The following is a 12287-nucleotide window of genomic DNA, read 5'->3' on the forward strand; positions in this document are numbered from 1 at the left end:
CTCTTCTTTGTAGAGATTTCTTCATCAGATTTTGTGTAAACTGCGATTTGCTGTAGAATCTATTCCCAAGGTGCTTCATTATCCACCATTCTGAATAATTCTGTAAAGTCCAGTTGTTTCCCTTGATGGATTGGAAAAGGAAAAGTACTTTTGCTCTCTATGTCTCTTCTCTCTTTTGTATCTAACTCAACTTTATCATCATCAACACTCTTTACCACCTTGCACTCTTCTCTGGGGTTAACCTCAGTATTAGCCCCAAAATTTCTATTTGGCCTTTCTTCCAATTGCTTGGTAATCTGACCCATTTGAATCTCCAAGTTCTTTATAGCAGCTTCAGTGCTCTTTTGAGAAGATTTAGTTTTCTGTATGAATTGCTGAAGAGTTTCTTCCAACCTTGTTGATCTTTCATTAAGCATAGATAACTGTTGCCAAAAGGTTGGTTGCTGCTGCTTATTATATTGACTAGCTTGCCCAGTTTGTCCTTGACCAATGCTTGGGTGTGGTTTCCACCCTTGATTGTAATTCCCTTCACGGTATGGAAATTGATTGGCCATGAAATTAACGTCCTCTACAGCTTCAACTGGAAAGGCACATTGACCATTGATATGGTCACCTCCACATAATTCGCACAACTGGGTTTGTACCTGTGCAGCAGTTTCCAACTCTTTGGGTAATTGTGCAAGAGTTTTAGTTAGAGTCTCCAGTTGTTGAGTTAGAATTTTATTTTGAGCTAGCAAGGCATCATGTGTCTATAATTGGAGAACCCCTTTTTGTTGCATAGGAGCTCCTCTCTCACTGTGCAGCTCATTATCACTAGTAGCCATGTTTTCTATAATTTCTGTGGCTTCCTCTAGAGTTTTCCATTTAATATTGCCTCCTGCTGAGGCGTCCAGCATCATCTTGGTTTGTGAACCAAGCCCTCCAAGGAAAGTTAAGACTACTTCTTGTTCTTCAAAGCCATGCCTGGGTGTTTTTCTTAATAGACTTTTGTATCTATCCCATGCATGCCCCAGTGATTCTTCCATGCCCTGCTTAAATGAAGATATCTCTTGCTTGCCTTTTGTCACCTTTGATTGTGGAAAGTACTTGTTTAAAAACTTTGTCACCACTGCTTCCCAATCTGTGAAACTTCCTTCTGGGAAAGAATTCAACCAAAGTTTAGCATTGCCTCCCAATGAGAAAGGAAACAAACTAAGTTTGATCGCTTCATCTGGCACCCCATTAATTTTGACTGTGTTGCAAATCTCATTGAAGGCTGTGAGGTGCTCATATGGGCTTTCATGAGATAACCCATTGAATTGATTGCTTTTTACCAGTTGGATTAGTGCTGGTTTGACCTCCATGTTAGCTGCATTGACTCTAGGTCTAGCTATACTGTTAAAGTGCTGAGGTCCAGCTATATTGGTGTAGTCAGCAAGAGTTCTTCTGATATTATTGTTCTCCATATTTTCTGTGCTATGAACAGAACCTTGTGGTGATGATTGCAACAGAGTTTCCAGAGGAGGGAAAAGTTCTCTAGATGTTCGGATTCCTCTCCTCCGTCTACTCTCGTCTAGACCTTCAAAAAGAGTTTCTGCTGTTTTCTTGCTCCTAGTTCGAATTGCCTCCTGCATACACAAGAACACAAAACCCTAGAATATTTGGTTAGCACAAAAAGATATAGGAGAAGATAAAAACAGAAAACAGAAAAATATAAATAAAAGTAGAAAATCAAATAAAATAAAATCAAATAAAAACCGAAAAATAAAAAACAGAAAATAAAAACAAAAATTCAAAATTAAAGTCAAAGATAATCAACAATCACACAAATTAACCAGTTAAACCAGAGTCCCCGGCAGCGGCGCCAAAAACTTGATGGACAAATTTATGAACACCAAAATATGATGTCACAAACTTGTTTTTCAATCGGCAAGTATGACCGAATCGTTCAAGTAATAAACTTGGTAAGACCAAGTATCGTTCTTCCCAAAGGACTCACGGCCTAGTTTAGTTGTGTGGTTTATTGATTAGCTAAGACTTAAAGACGAAATATTTGGATTTTTATATGCAAAAGACGAAAATTAAATATGTATGCATGAAGTTTTGATCAATGGCAAAAAGCAAAAGATAAACACTTTCAATGAAATATGAATATGTTGTTGGGGGTCAATTTCATCTTATCCACTCTCATATATTTTAGGAATTCAACATTCAAATCATCATTGTTAATGCCACTCTCTAAAGTACCTTTCAAGAAGGCTTCTCCCTAATCACGAGTTCATACAATTCCTAGCATTCCTAATAATTAGTTCATAAGTACAGGAGCTTAACGACAACCAATATAATATTGGGAGAAATTCCCCGGATCTAGACTTCCCCGTACGCGCCCATATCGACGAAACCAAAAATCATGCATCGAATGAGTTAAACAATGCAAGCATTAAGCAAAGAGGAAAAACCCTAACTAATGATGAAAGAAAGCATAGATCTTAAATAAAAGATGTAAAAACAAATTCCATATATGAGAGCTTCAAAAGATTACATTGATTCCCCAACAAACATACAGAGTTTAGTTCACCATATTCATGGTGAACCTAGATGAATAACAATGAAAGAATGAAAGGTAAAACCCTAAAAAGGTGAAGAGGAAGCCTCAGCATCCAAGATCCTCCTTCAAAGGGGTGGAAGAGAGAGTGTTTGCTTCGTTCCAGCCAAAGATACCTAACCCTAGGAAACCCTAAAGCTTATATATTATTCGTAAATTACAGAAAATTAGGTCCAAGCCCATAAAAGTGCCGCTCAGCGGTAAAGTACCGCTCAGCGGTAAGTGCGTGAGACGTTTCTTCCCCTCAGCGGCCATTTTGCCCCTCAGCGGATCTCCCGTAAGCTCCTGAGTGCCGCTCAGCGGTAAACTGCCGCTGAGCGGTGACTTCGGCTTCTCCTTTTGCACTTTTTGATGTCTTTTCTGATTCCATCTCTCACCTTCTTCACTTCTTTCACCAAATTCACCTTAAAAGCTGCACAAAAACACTGAAATCAAGCATAAACCTGTCCAGCTCTCTTATTTTTGAAAATATGAAGAAAAGCATGATTTCAAGCTAGTTTCTAAGTGTAAAGGTTGCTTTTAGTGTCAATTTTAATCATGAAAATAACAGTTTTTCAACTGTTATCAACAACAAATAGAGTTTAGTTCACCATTGACATGGTGAAACTAGATGAACAATGTAAAAAGAATGAAAGATAAAACCCTAAAAATTGAAGATAGGAGCTTTCGCATCCAAATCCGCCTCCGAGGGATCAAAGAGTGTGTTTCTGTGACTATTCGTCCAAAGATGTGAACCCTAGGACGTCCAAGTCTTTAAATAGAACATAAAAATAACATGAAACGGGTCCAAGCCCACAAGACTGGCGCTCAACGCCCCACTTAGGGCGCCCAGGCAGTGTGCGGGTCAGAACTGATGCTCAGGGTCAGCTCAGAAGGCAAGCAGGCGTGGTTCAACTCGAGCAAGTTGCGCTCAGCGCCCCTGAAAAAGGCGTCCAGGCGCGAGCCAGGGGTATCCTACATTGAGGGCTCCAGAAAAGGGCAGCCAAGCGTGAGACAGTGTACTCTGGCGCTGAGGGCCCCTAAAGTGGTGCTCAACGCTACTGCAATCCTCCTTTCTGATGCTTTTCCAATTCTTCTTGAGTTCTAGCTCCTTACTACTTCAACTCCTCTTCCAAATCATCTCAATTCCTGTTGAAAACAAAGAAATCTAGGCTTGTGGTTCGGAATACGGCGTCGAGGTAGTTGCGATACTTGATATGGATTAGTGACGTCGATCTAGGCTTGTGAAAGAGACCGGTGACGAAACAATGGTGGTCCTATGACGAGCAAAGGAGGTTTCCTTCGCTCTTGCCCTATTGCATCTTCTACTCCTCCGATCGCCAACGATAGGGGTTCCTTTAAGAGAGTGGGATATGTGAGAGATGAGATGAGAAAGGAAATAGTGAGATCAAAGAGAAGAGAAAGGAGGGATCCATGGGGCTGCAATTGATGGAATCAATGGATGTAAGGGTGGAGGTCATGAATGACGTTTGTGGTCAAGGAAGGTGACAAAGGGGATGACACCGATGACAATGGTGTTCTAGATGTTATCTTTGTGGTTGAGGTGGATTAGGGTTTCATTTAATGGAGATGGACTAGGTATCATTTTGTGGATCAAGCCTCATAATAATATATTAATGAGAAAAAAAACACTATTTAAAATAAATGTGGGTGGCAAGGCGAGAGGATGAAAAGGAAAGTAAAAAGAGAGAAAATAAAAGTGAAATATATAAAATATGATAATTTAAAACATGATAATGTGACCGTTCTCCGATGATTTTAAACAAACGTCATATTAAAATCGTCAAAATATACACGATAGTTTTAGTATCATTCAAAGTAATCTTAAATGTTTAATCACTCTTTTAATCTTATACTAATGAATTTTATTTTTACTTTTTAATTTTTAACTATTGTGTTTGTAAGAACCCAAAAAATAGAGTATTAGAGTACATAAGTGTATTAAAATAATGAGACGAGCAAGTTACTTTAAAATAATCCTAGAATATAAGTTGAACTTTCTAAAGCTCGGTTCATTATCTAAAACACTTCTACCTCTCTAGAACACTATTTACCTAGAGTTCTCTGCATTCTCTCTAGATTTTCTCTGTATTGAGTTATCTATTCGACGATCAAGAAGTGCCTAGACGATCTTGGCGTCAAGGGCAACAATCTGGATCGATCAATTTCTTGTTCTGATTCAGTAAGTTGTTTCTCCTCTTTCCTCGTACGTCTTTAACCGTAATCATGCAAAGAGTTCTGGTTGCATGTGTTGATTTGTTGTCTTCTTCAATTTCTAACTCAAATTAGGTTCTAAGGTTGTTTTCCTATCACTAATCGGTGAGTTGTAGGTTTCTGTTGAGTTTCCTTTGCAAGCTTCAGTCGGGGTTCTGTAATCGGTGTAGAACTTGAGTTGAGGTAAGGGAAGCTAGTTACTATTTTAATTTATGGTACATATTGTATATATGCTGAGTGTGGTGTTATTCTGTTGTTGAAGCACAAATTTTGGTTTTTAATAATGTAAAGTGAATTGTATGTATTGAAAGGTTTAATCTGTGAAACTGCAATATGATGACGATGAACTATTTTGGATGAATTAACTGTTGTGAATGAATATGTTTGAGGTACTTTATGGGAGTAATCTGTTATGGTAGTGCTTAGATAGAATGTGAAGTGAATTATACTTGTAGAAGGTCATTTTTGAGGAAGTGGAGTAATGAATTTGTGAATTAGTAGTTGGAAGTGGTATTGGTTAGTTGGGATAGCTTAGACAAGTCATTTGGGACTAATTTAAGTCCCTAAGTGGTTCAAGAAACTATGTAAAGTGGTAGAATTGGATTTGAGTCTCTAGGTTGAAAGATTTGTAGTTTTTTAATATAATTTGATTCATAATCACTTCATATTGATGTTGTGAAGGTTTAGAATCACTTAGTCAGGTCTAATTAGGTATATACAACAATCCAAGGGTGTTAGAAGTTGGGAATAATGGTTAGAATTGGTAATGGCTGGTTGATTTGCATAATTCTGAAGAATTTTGTTCTGCAGATTATGCAGACTCGCTATGAGAATCCATTCGCATAGCGAGTCACCTTGGCAAGATGTTCTCTGCCAGGACATTCGCACAACGAATGAGCTCGATGTGCAAATGATTTGAGAGGGTTGCTCTCTATTTGATGATCTACATAGCGATTCGGGGCGCTATGCGACTGGTTGGGGTCTGGAGTTATTTCTAATTTTGTTTGAATAGCGAAAGGGGCGCATAACGAGTGGTTGGGAAGGTTGGTTTCTGTTTAAGCATTCACATAGTGACTTGGGTGCGCTATGCGACGGGTTTAAGGTCTGATACCTCTACGAGTTAATTCGCACAGCGAGTTATGTTGTTGTGCGAGAAACTCTTGGTCTCGCTATGCGAATGGGGTGCGTTGTGCAAAAGTTGAGTTTAGTTTACTATCTTTTTCTATCATCTTGTGTTGTACTATGATGGGTGTGGTTGGGTTTGTGAAGTATGTTTGAGAGTGTGTTGTATTATATAATAAAGGATAAACATGGATGTTAACTACACATAAAAGTATGTGATTCAGAGGTATGAATGGTGATTTAAAGGGAATGAAAGTATGTGGTTTTAAAGTAGGGTTGATGGACATAATTCCATGATCCTCTTGGAGAGGTTTCATGGTGGTGCCCTGTGTAAGTTTAGAATGATTTGTAGGGAGCTCAGTCTTAGGGGTTATCCTGAAACTCCAATGGTCTTTCATTCTCAAGTAGAGAGGATTGAACCATGTGCTGAGGAGTAGTAGGAGGTCTTAGTCTTGAGGGCTTCCAGTATGCCTCAAGGCCCAAAACAGACTAACCTCGTGAGGGTGGTGAAACCCATTGGCAATGGCTTTGCAAAGCAGTAGAGGCCACCATGAGTGCATAACCCACCATAGCTCGACAATCATTCTAAGTCCGGACAGTCAAAGTTAGTGTGGTGTTTTGTATGAAGAGTTATGTGGTGTGAATGAATAAGTATGCTTGTATGAAACTTAGTAAATGAGTATATGATTAACCTTTGTTTAAACTAGCTTACCCTTGCTTTTCTGTTGTCTGTCCTTATATGTTTTCTCTTTTGCGATGATCACCTGATTTGTGTGAGCTTAGGGAAACATCTATTTCAGTTACTTCAGCGATAGGTGTTCGAGGGGTTTCAGTAAAGAAGTCAGAAGAATCTATAGGTGTAGATATTTGTCTTTTTTAGGTTTGTTTCTTATATTAGTTAATTTATCATATATGTAATATTTATTTTAGTAGTATTTTAGTATTAAAGATGGGATGTTACAGTGTTTAATTTGATATTAGTGATTTTAGTTTTTTCCTTGACAAAATAAATTAAAATTATATAAAATGTAAAATTATACTAAAATTTAGTTATTTTTTATAGAATGTTATTAAGAAAATAAATTAAATAGTATTTATAATTTTATATATTAGCTTCTCATTAATTAGTCATTTTCAAAATTTATTAAAACCAAATCAATAATATTCTTGTAATTCAATGTAATTTTTTTTTCTTATCACACTATTTATAAACTTGTTAGTGTTTTTTCTCTGTTTACATGCTGTAAGAGGAAGTACAGGATTAGTTAGGAGGATATTTCTAAATTTTTGTCTGTAGAGACAGCTCTTTTTATAAAGGTGGGTATTCTCTTTTTATTTATACAAGTTACTCTTTTTACTGGTAAAGGAATCTTGTAGTACTCACTAAAATGTCATTTTTTAAACAAACTATTAATAGAAAGGAAATAAATATACGACAGAAAAAGTCATCTTCGAAAGAAAAATACATCCTAATAAGATAAAAAATTAAATATATAATAAAAAGGAGTCCATTGAAAAGAAAAATAACACCCTAAACATACAAAAAATAGAATGTTAAAAGATACAGATTATCTGTTCACTGTTGTTTTCTATATGGAGAAGCCACAAATTGGCGTGCTACACCTATGCAAGTTCCCCATAACCATCAAATTAAGTAAAGGAAAACTTGTAAACTCAGGTTTTTCCCTGTATCTAGTTGTTAAAACCCTAATTACATTTCCCCTCCCGCCTTTCTAATGCTCTTGCTTTTCCTTTTATTCACTATTTCCGTCACTTTGTGCTTTTCTCAGCACTGTTACCTTCTCTTCCGCTCTTTCAAACATATTAGAGAGAGTTTGAAAGAGAAGGTGAGAGGTGATACGTTTAATTCTCTGTTGACAAAATACTAATAATTAATATTAATATTTTCTGCTAAAGAAAAGAAAATTCTTTTTTTCTTGCCTTCAAGATGAATTTCAACCAAACCATCTTCTCTTCGGCCACGCTGCTGGTCAGCATCCCTCTCTCACGACGTGAGATCTACAACGTGTGCATGGATCAGCCCATGAAGATTATCTCCGATGGCATTTGGAACCACCCCAATGGTTCATCGCCCGCACAATCTGCATACACCATGCTTCAGATTCAAATGGTTATAATCTTTGCCATCACTCAAGCCTTTCATTTCATACTCAAGCAATTTGGGTTCCCCTATTTCGTTTCACAAGTCATGGTGTGTCCCTTTTCTCTGCTCATCATCATCGTTTTCCTTTTCTTTTTTCAGTCCATCGTTCGGTTAAAAGTTGAATCTAAACAACATGTGTTAAAGCATTAGGGTTTTCATGTTCTTTCAGGCTGGTTTTCTGCTAGGGCCAACAATTCCGACAGGACCATTCGAAAAGTACAAGAAGATGTTGTTCCCTTTTGGGAGTGCTGATATCCTGAACACGGTGTCATCGTTAGGGTTCTCATTCTTCCTCTTCATAACCTCAGTGCAAATGGACCTGAGCTTGATCACGAAAACGGGGAAGAAAGCATGGGTCATGGCACTTTCCTCCTACTTCGTCTCCATAGCTATTGGGTTTTCCGTCATGAACTTGTTGTCTTCCCAGCTGGAACAAATAAATGATGATTATGACAGTTTCTCGAGCTTGCCAATGGTCATAGTAACTCAGGGCGGCGTTTCCTTCGCCGTCGTCTCCACCTTGCTCAACGACCTCGGGATTCTCAACTCCGAACTCGGTCGCCTTGCCCTCTCCACAGCTTTCGTCAATGACCTAACTGGTAAGATGGAATCTTTTCTCCATCATGAGTCAAACTACTTTATAAAATAATATTTTAATAAAACACAGTTTTATAATTTTTACATACCTTTTTTATTGCCCCTTAACGTTTATATTTGTAAAACTATTATATTATTAAGGATTATATTACGTATATATTTTATTCATTTAATACCTTTTGTAAGAAAAACAAAATGTACGACAAAATTATAAAGTTGGTTGAATTAAATAACTATATAAATTGGATTAAATTTAAATTTCAAATGTAAGTAATGGGATGGATACGGTGACTATGATCACTTATTGATTTTTGTGTTTTTGAGTTTTTCCATGGTTGTGATTTTCCTTTTTGTACGATAATCAGGTGGAATCGCAGCAGGGTTCGGCGCAGACTATGTGAAAAGCGTGCAGTTGGGATTTCCTATTCTAGTCACAAACGTGGTGGCGTTTTTTGTTTACCTAATCGGCATTCCACTGATTGGGCGACCGGCGATGAAGTGGATTGTGAAGAACACCCCAGAAGGGAAACCCGTGAGCAAGATATATATCTATTCCATCATAGTGTCGTTTCTGGGATTAGGGTTCTTCGCTGGGTATTTCAACCAACCTTTCTTAGTAGGGGCTATTATTTTAGGCCTTGCAGTCCCTGAAGGTCCACCGTTGGGGTCAGAATTGGTTTCCCAACTTGAGTTGTTTTGCAGTTGGTTCCTCACCTCAATTTTTGTCACATGTTGCACCATGAAGGTGGATCTCAAAGCCTGTGTACCTTTATCCTTTTTTGTGGTCGTGTTCTTCTTCATTCTATTAGCCCAATTGATTAAGATGCTATTGTGCATGGGAATTTGCCGCTACTGTAAAATGCCCTACTCTGATGGTTTCTGCCTTGCTCTCATTTTGAGCAGCAAAGGTGTTGTGGATGTCTGCTCCTATGTCCTCATGTTCGATTCAATGGTACGTGATTAACTCTTGAGTTAGTCATTCATGCATATTATAATAATAGATGTCAAAATAATACCATGGTTATTTGTTAAGTAACTGGTTTTGATTCTTCAACCATTGCAGGCACAAAACAAACAAGTAATAGGGGTTTTGATCGTGTCGGTGTTGGTTCTGGGAACAACTTCGAAGATTGGTGTGAAAGCACTGTATGACCCTTCAAGGAAATACGCAGGGTATCAAAAAAGGAACATCATGAGCTTGAAGCAAAATCATGAGCTTAGGATTGTTGCATGCATCCAAAAGACATACCAAGTGATTCACATGAAAAACGTGCTCCAGCTGTGTTCTCCTTGTCCAGAGAACACACTGGTGGCAGATATTCTGCATCTGATGGAGCTGGTTGGAAGGTCCACTCCCATTTTCATTGCACACAGACTTCAGCAAAAGGTGGGGTCCTCCTACAACTACTCCGGGGAACTCATCGTGACCTTTGACCTTTTTGAACGTGACTATGCGGGTTGTGCCACCGCCAACACCTACACTGCCATATCCCCAATGGCACTGATGCATGAAGATGTGTGTCACCTTGCTCTGGACAAAAACGCCGCCATTATAATCCTTCCATTTCATCTGAAATGGGGAGGGGATGGTTCGATTGAGTTAGAGGACAACAACATAAGGTCATTTAACTCAAGGGTTTTGGAAAGGGCACCTTGCTCCATTGGGATTCTTGTGAGCCGTGGCCCTGCTGGGTTCAGCGCAGCAAATTACAAAGTGGCCATGGTTTTCTTGGGAGGAGCAGATGACAGAGAGGCCTTGTGCTTGGCTAAGAGGTTCACCAAAAACCTTGGCAACAGGTTGTTTGTGTATAGGTTGGTTGCATACGATCGTGATATGTCGAATTGGGAAGACATGATTGATGATGAGGAGTTGCGGGAGGTGCGTGGAGCCTATGGAAAACTTGAAAATGTTACATACGAAGAGCACACCATAGAAGATGCATCTCAGACAACGGTTTTCATCAAAGACATAGCCAACAAATTTGATTTTATCATGGTTGGAAGACGCTACGGAATGAGATCTTCTCAAACCTATGGGTTGGAAAATTGGACTGAATATTCGGAGTTGGGAGTCATCGGAGATTTGCTTGCTTCACCTGATATGGAGACTAGGGCTTCTGTTTTGGTTGTCCAACAACAGTCAACGGCTGTGTCATGATTACACACATTAGTCCTCAAGTTTTGACTTCTCACAAAATTTTCTAATTTTGTATTGGCCAAGTGTTACACTTGCTTTCAAGAGTAGTTCTTTACTATAAAGGAAATAACAGAAGAGAGAAAAGAGATTTCATATAGCAAAGAAAAATAAACACACTATATATCATCAGTGTAAGCAGATATATATATATATATATATATATATATATATATATATATATATATATATATATATATATATATATAAATAAATATAGAATAGAGATGGGTATGCATAACATGCTGTAATTAATATACGTAATATTTACTATATGTCACAGGATCCCGATTTTTTTAAACTGAAGATAAATATTTTCTAAATAATTGCATAGAATCAGTTTCTTTAAAAACAAAAGGCCGATTATTGTTAAAGTGCCATTAAGTGGATACGTAAAAAGGTAGAAATGTATTTGTTTTTAAGAAAATTAAAAAAAAAATTCTTATAAAAGTAAATATGAACATTTCACCTATCTGATTTTAATCTGGTTCTTGTTAGAGCAATGCATTTATTCTAGAGTCATAATGAAAATACTAAGCCTAAATATAAGAGGATGGGAGAGGTCAGTAAAGTCAAAGTACTTAAAAGAAATCATAAATAAAGAAGAGGTAAGAATAATATGCTTACAATAAACTGAAACAGAAATAATTAGTATTGAAAAGTGTCAGGCAATACGGGATGGTACAGAGATTGAGTGGATAGAAAATGAAGCAGTGAATGGGGGCAGGAGGGATCCTAACAATGTGGTGTAGAGACCAATTAAGTGTGAAAGCTATATTAGGAATCAAGATATTTTAGCAGTGTATGTGGTAAATGGGGTAAGAGAAACGTGGCTACTGTAGTCACGAACATCTACTCACCTTGTAAGTTGAATAGAAAAAGGACTTGTGAAAGAAATTCTAGATATAAAACATTTGATTAAATTGAAGTTGTGGTGTATAATGAGAGAGTTTAAGTCGGTTTAGGAAACCAGAGGAAAGAAGTCTGAGTGTGGGAGGGTCCAGTAGTAGGGAGATCTTTGAATTCAATAGTTTATAGATTAGTTACGTCAATGACATACTTGTGGTTGGATGAAAATATACATGCTATAGTCCAAATGGAACTTCTAAAAGTCGTCTTGATAGAATACTAGTTTCAAACGAGAGGTTAGAGCAATGGCCGGGTAGTAAGTATTAAAGTATAATGCAATTTCTAGAAGAATGTAGAAGCTCCTTAGATAGAGGAATTGAAATGTAATATAAATTCTAGAATGTTGTAGAAAATCCTAACATAAGAAGAAATAATCAAGAAAATTCTACATAGGAAGCCTAGAACTTTCTACATAAGTTCTAGTTAGAATTTTCTAGAATAGTCATGAAAGAGAGAAGAGGTCTATAAATACCCATGTGTACTATCATTTGAGGTAAGATGAA

The 12287-nt window shown here is 37.5% G+C and overlaps 2 protein-coding genes across 2 annotated transcripts; both read left to right on the forward strand.

Moving 5' to 3' along the window:
• Nucleotides 1-7868: 7868 nt before the first annotated feature.
• LOC124827761 (cation/H(+) antiporter 4-like) lies at nucleotides 7869-10839 on the forward strand. Its single transcript, XM_088115823.1, has 4 exons — nucleotides 7869-8132; nucleotides 8254-8683; nucleotides 9047-9633; nucleotides 9745-10839. The coding sequence occupies exons 1-4, from the start codon at nucleotides 7869-7871 to the stop codon at nucleotides 10837-10839; spliced, it is 2376 nt and encodes a 791-aa protein (XP_087971949.1).
• A 560-nt stretch (nucleotides 10840-11399) lies between these two features.
• On the forward strand, nucleotides 11400-12051 carry LOC148198490 (uncharacterized). Its single transcript, XM_088115824.1, has 2 exons — nucleotides 11400-11483; nucleotides 11959-12051. The coding sequence occupies exons 1-2, from the start codon at nucleotides 11400-11402 to the stop codon at nucleotides 12049-12051; spliced, it is 177 nt and encodes a 58-aa protein (XP_087971950.1).
• Nucleotides 12052-12287: the final 236 nt, after the last annotated feature.

The sequence above is a fragment of the Vigna umbellata genome, chromosome 5, assembly GCF_029865625.1.
Source record: "Vigna umbellata cultivar VRB3 chromosome 5, Vumbellata_1.0, whole genome shotgun sequence".
NCBI classification, from domain to species: Eukaryota; Viridiplantae; Streptophyta; class Magnoliopsida; order Fabales; family Fabaceae; genus Vigna; species Vigna umbellata.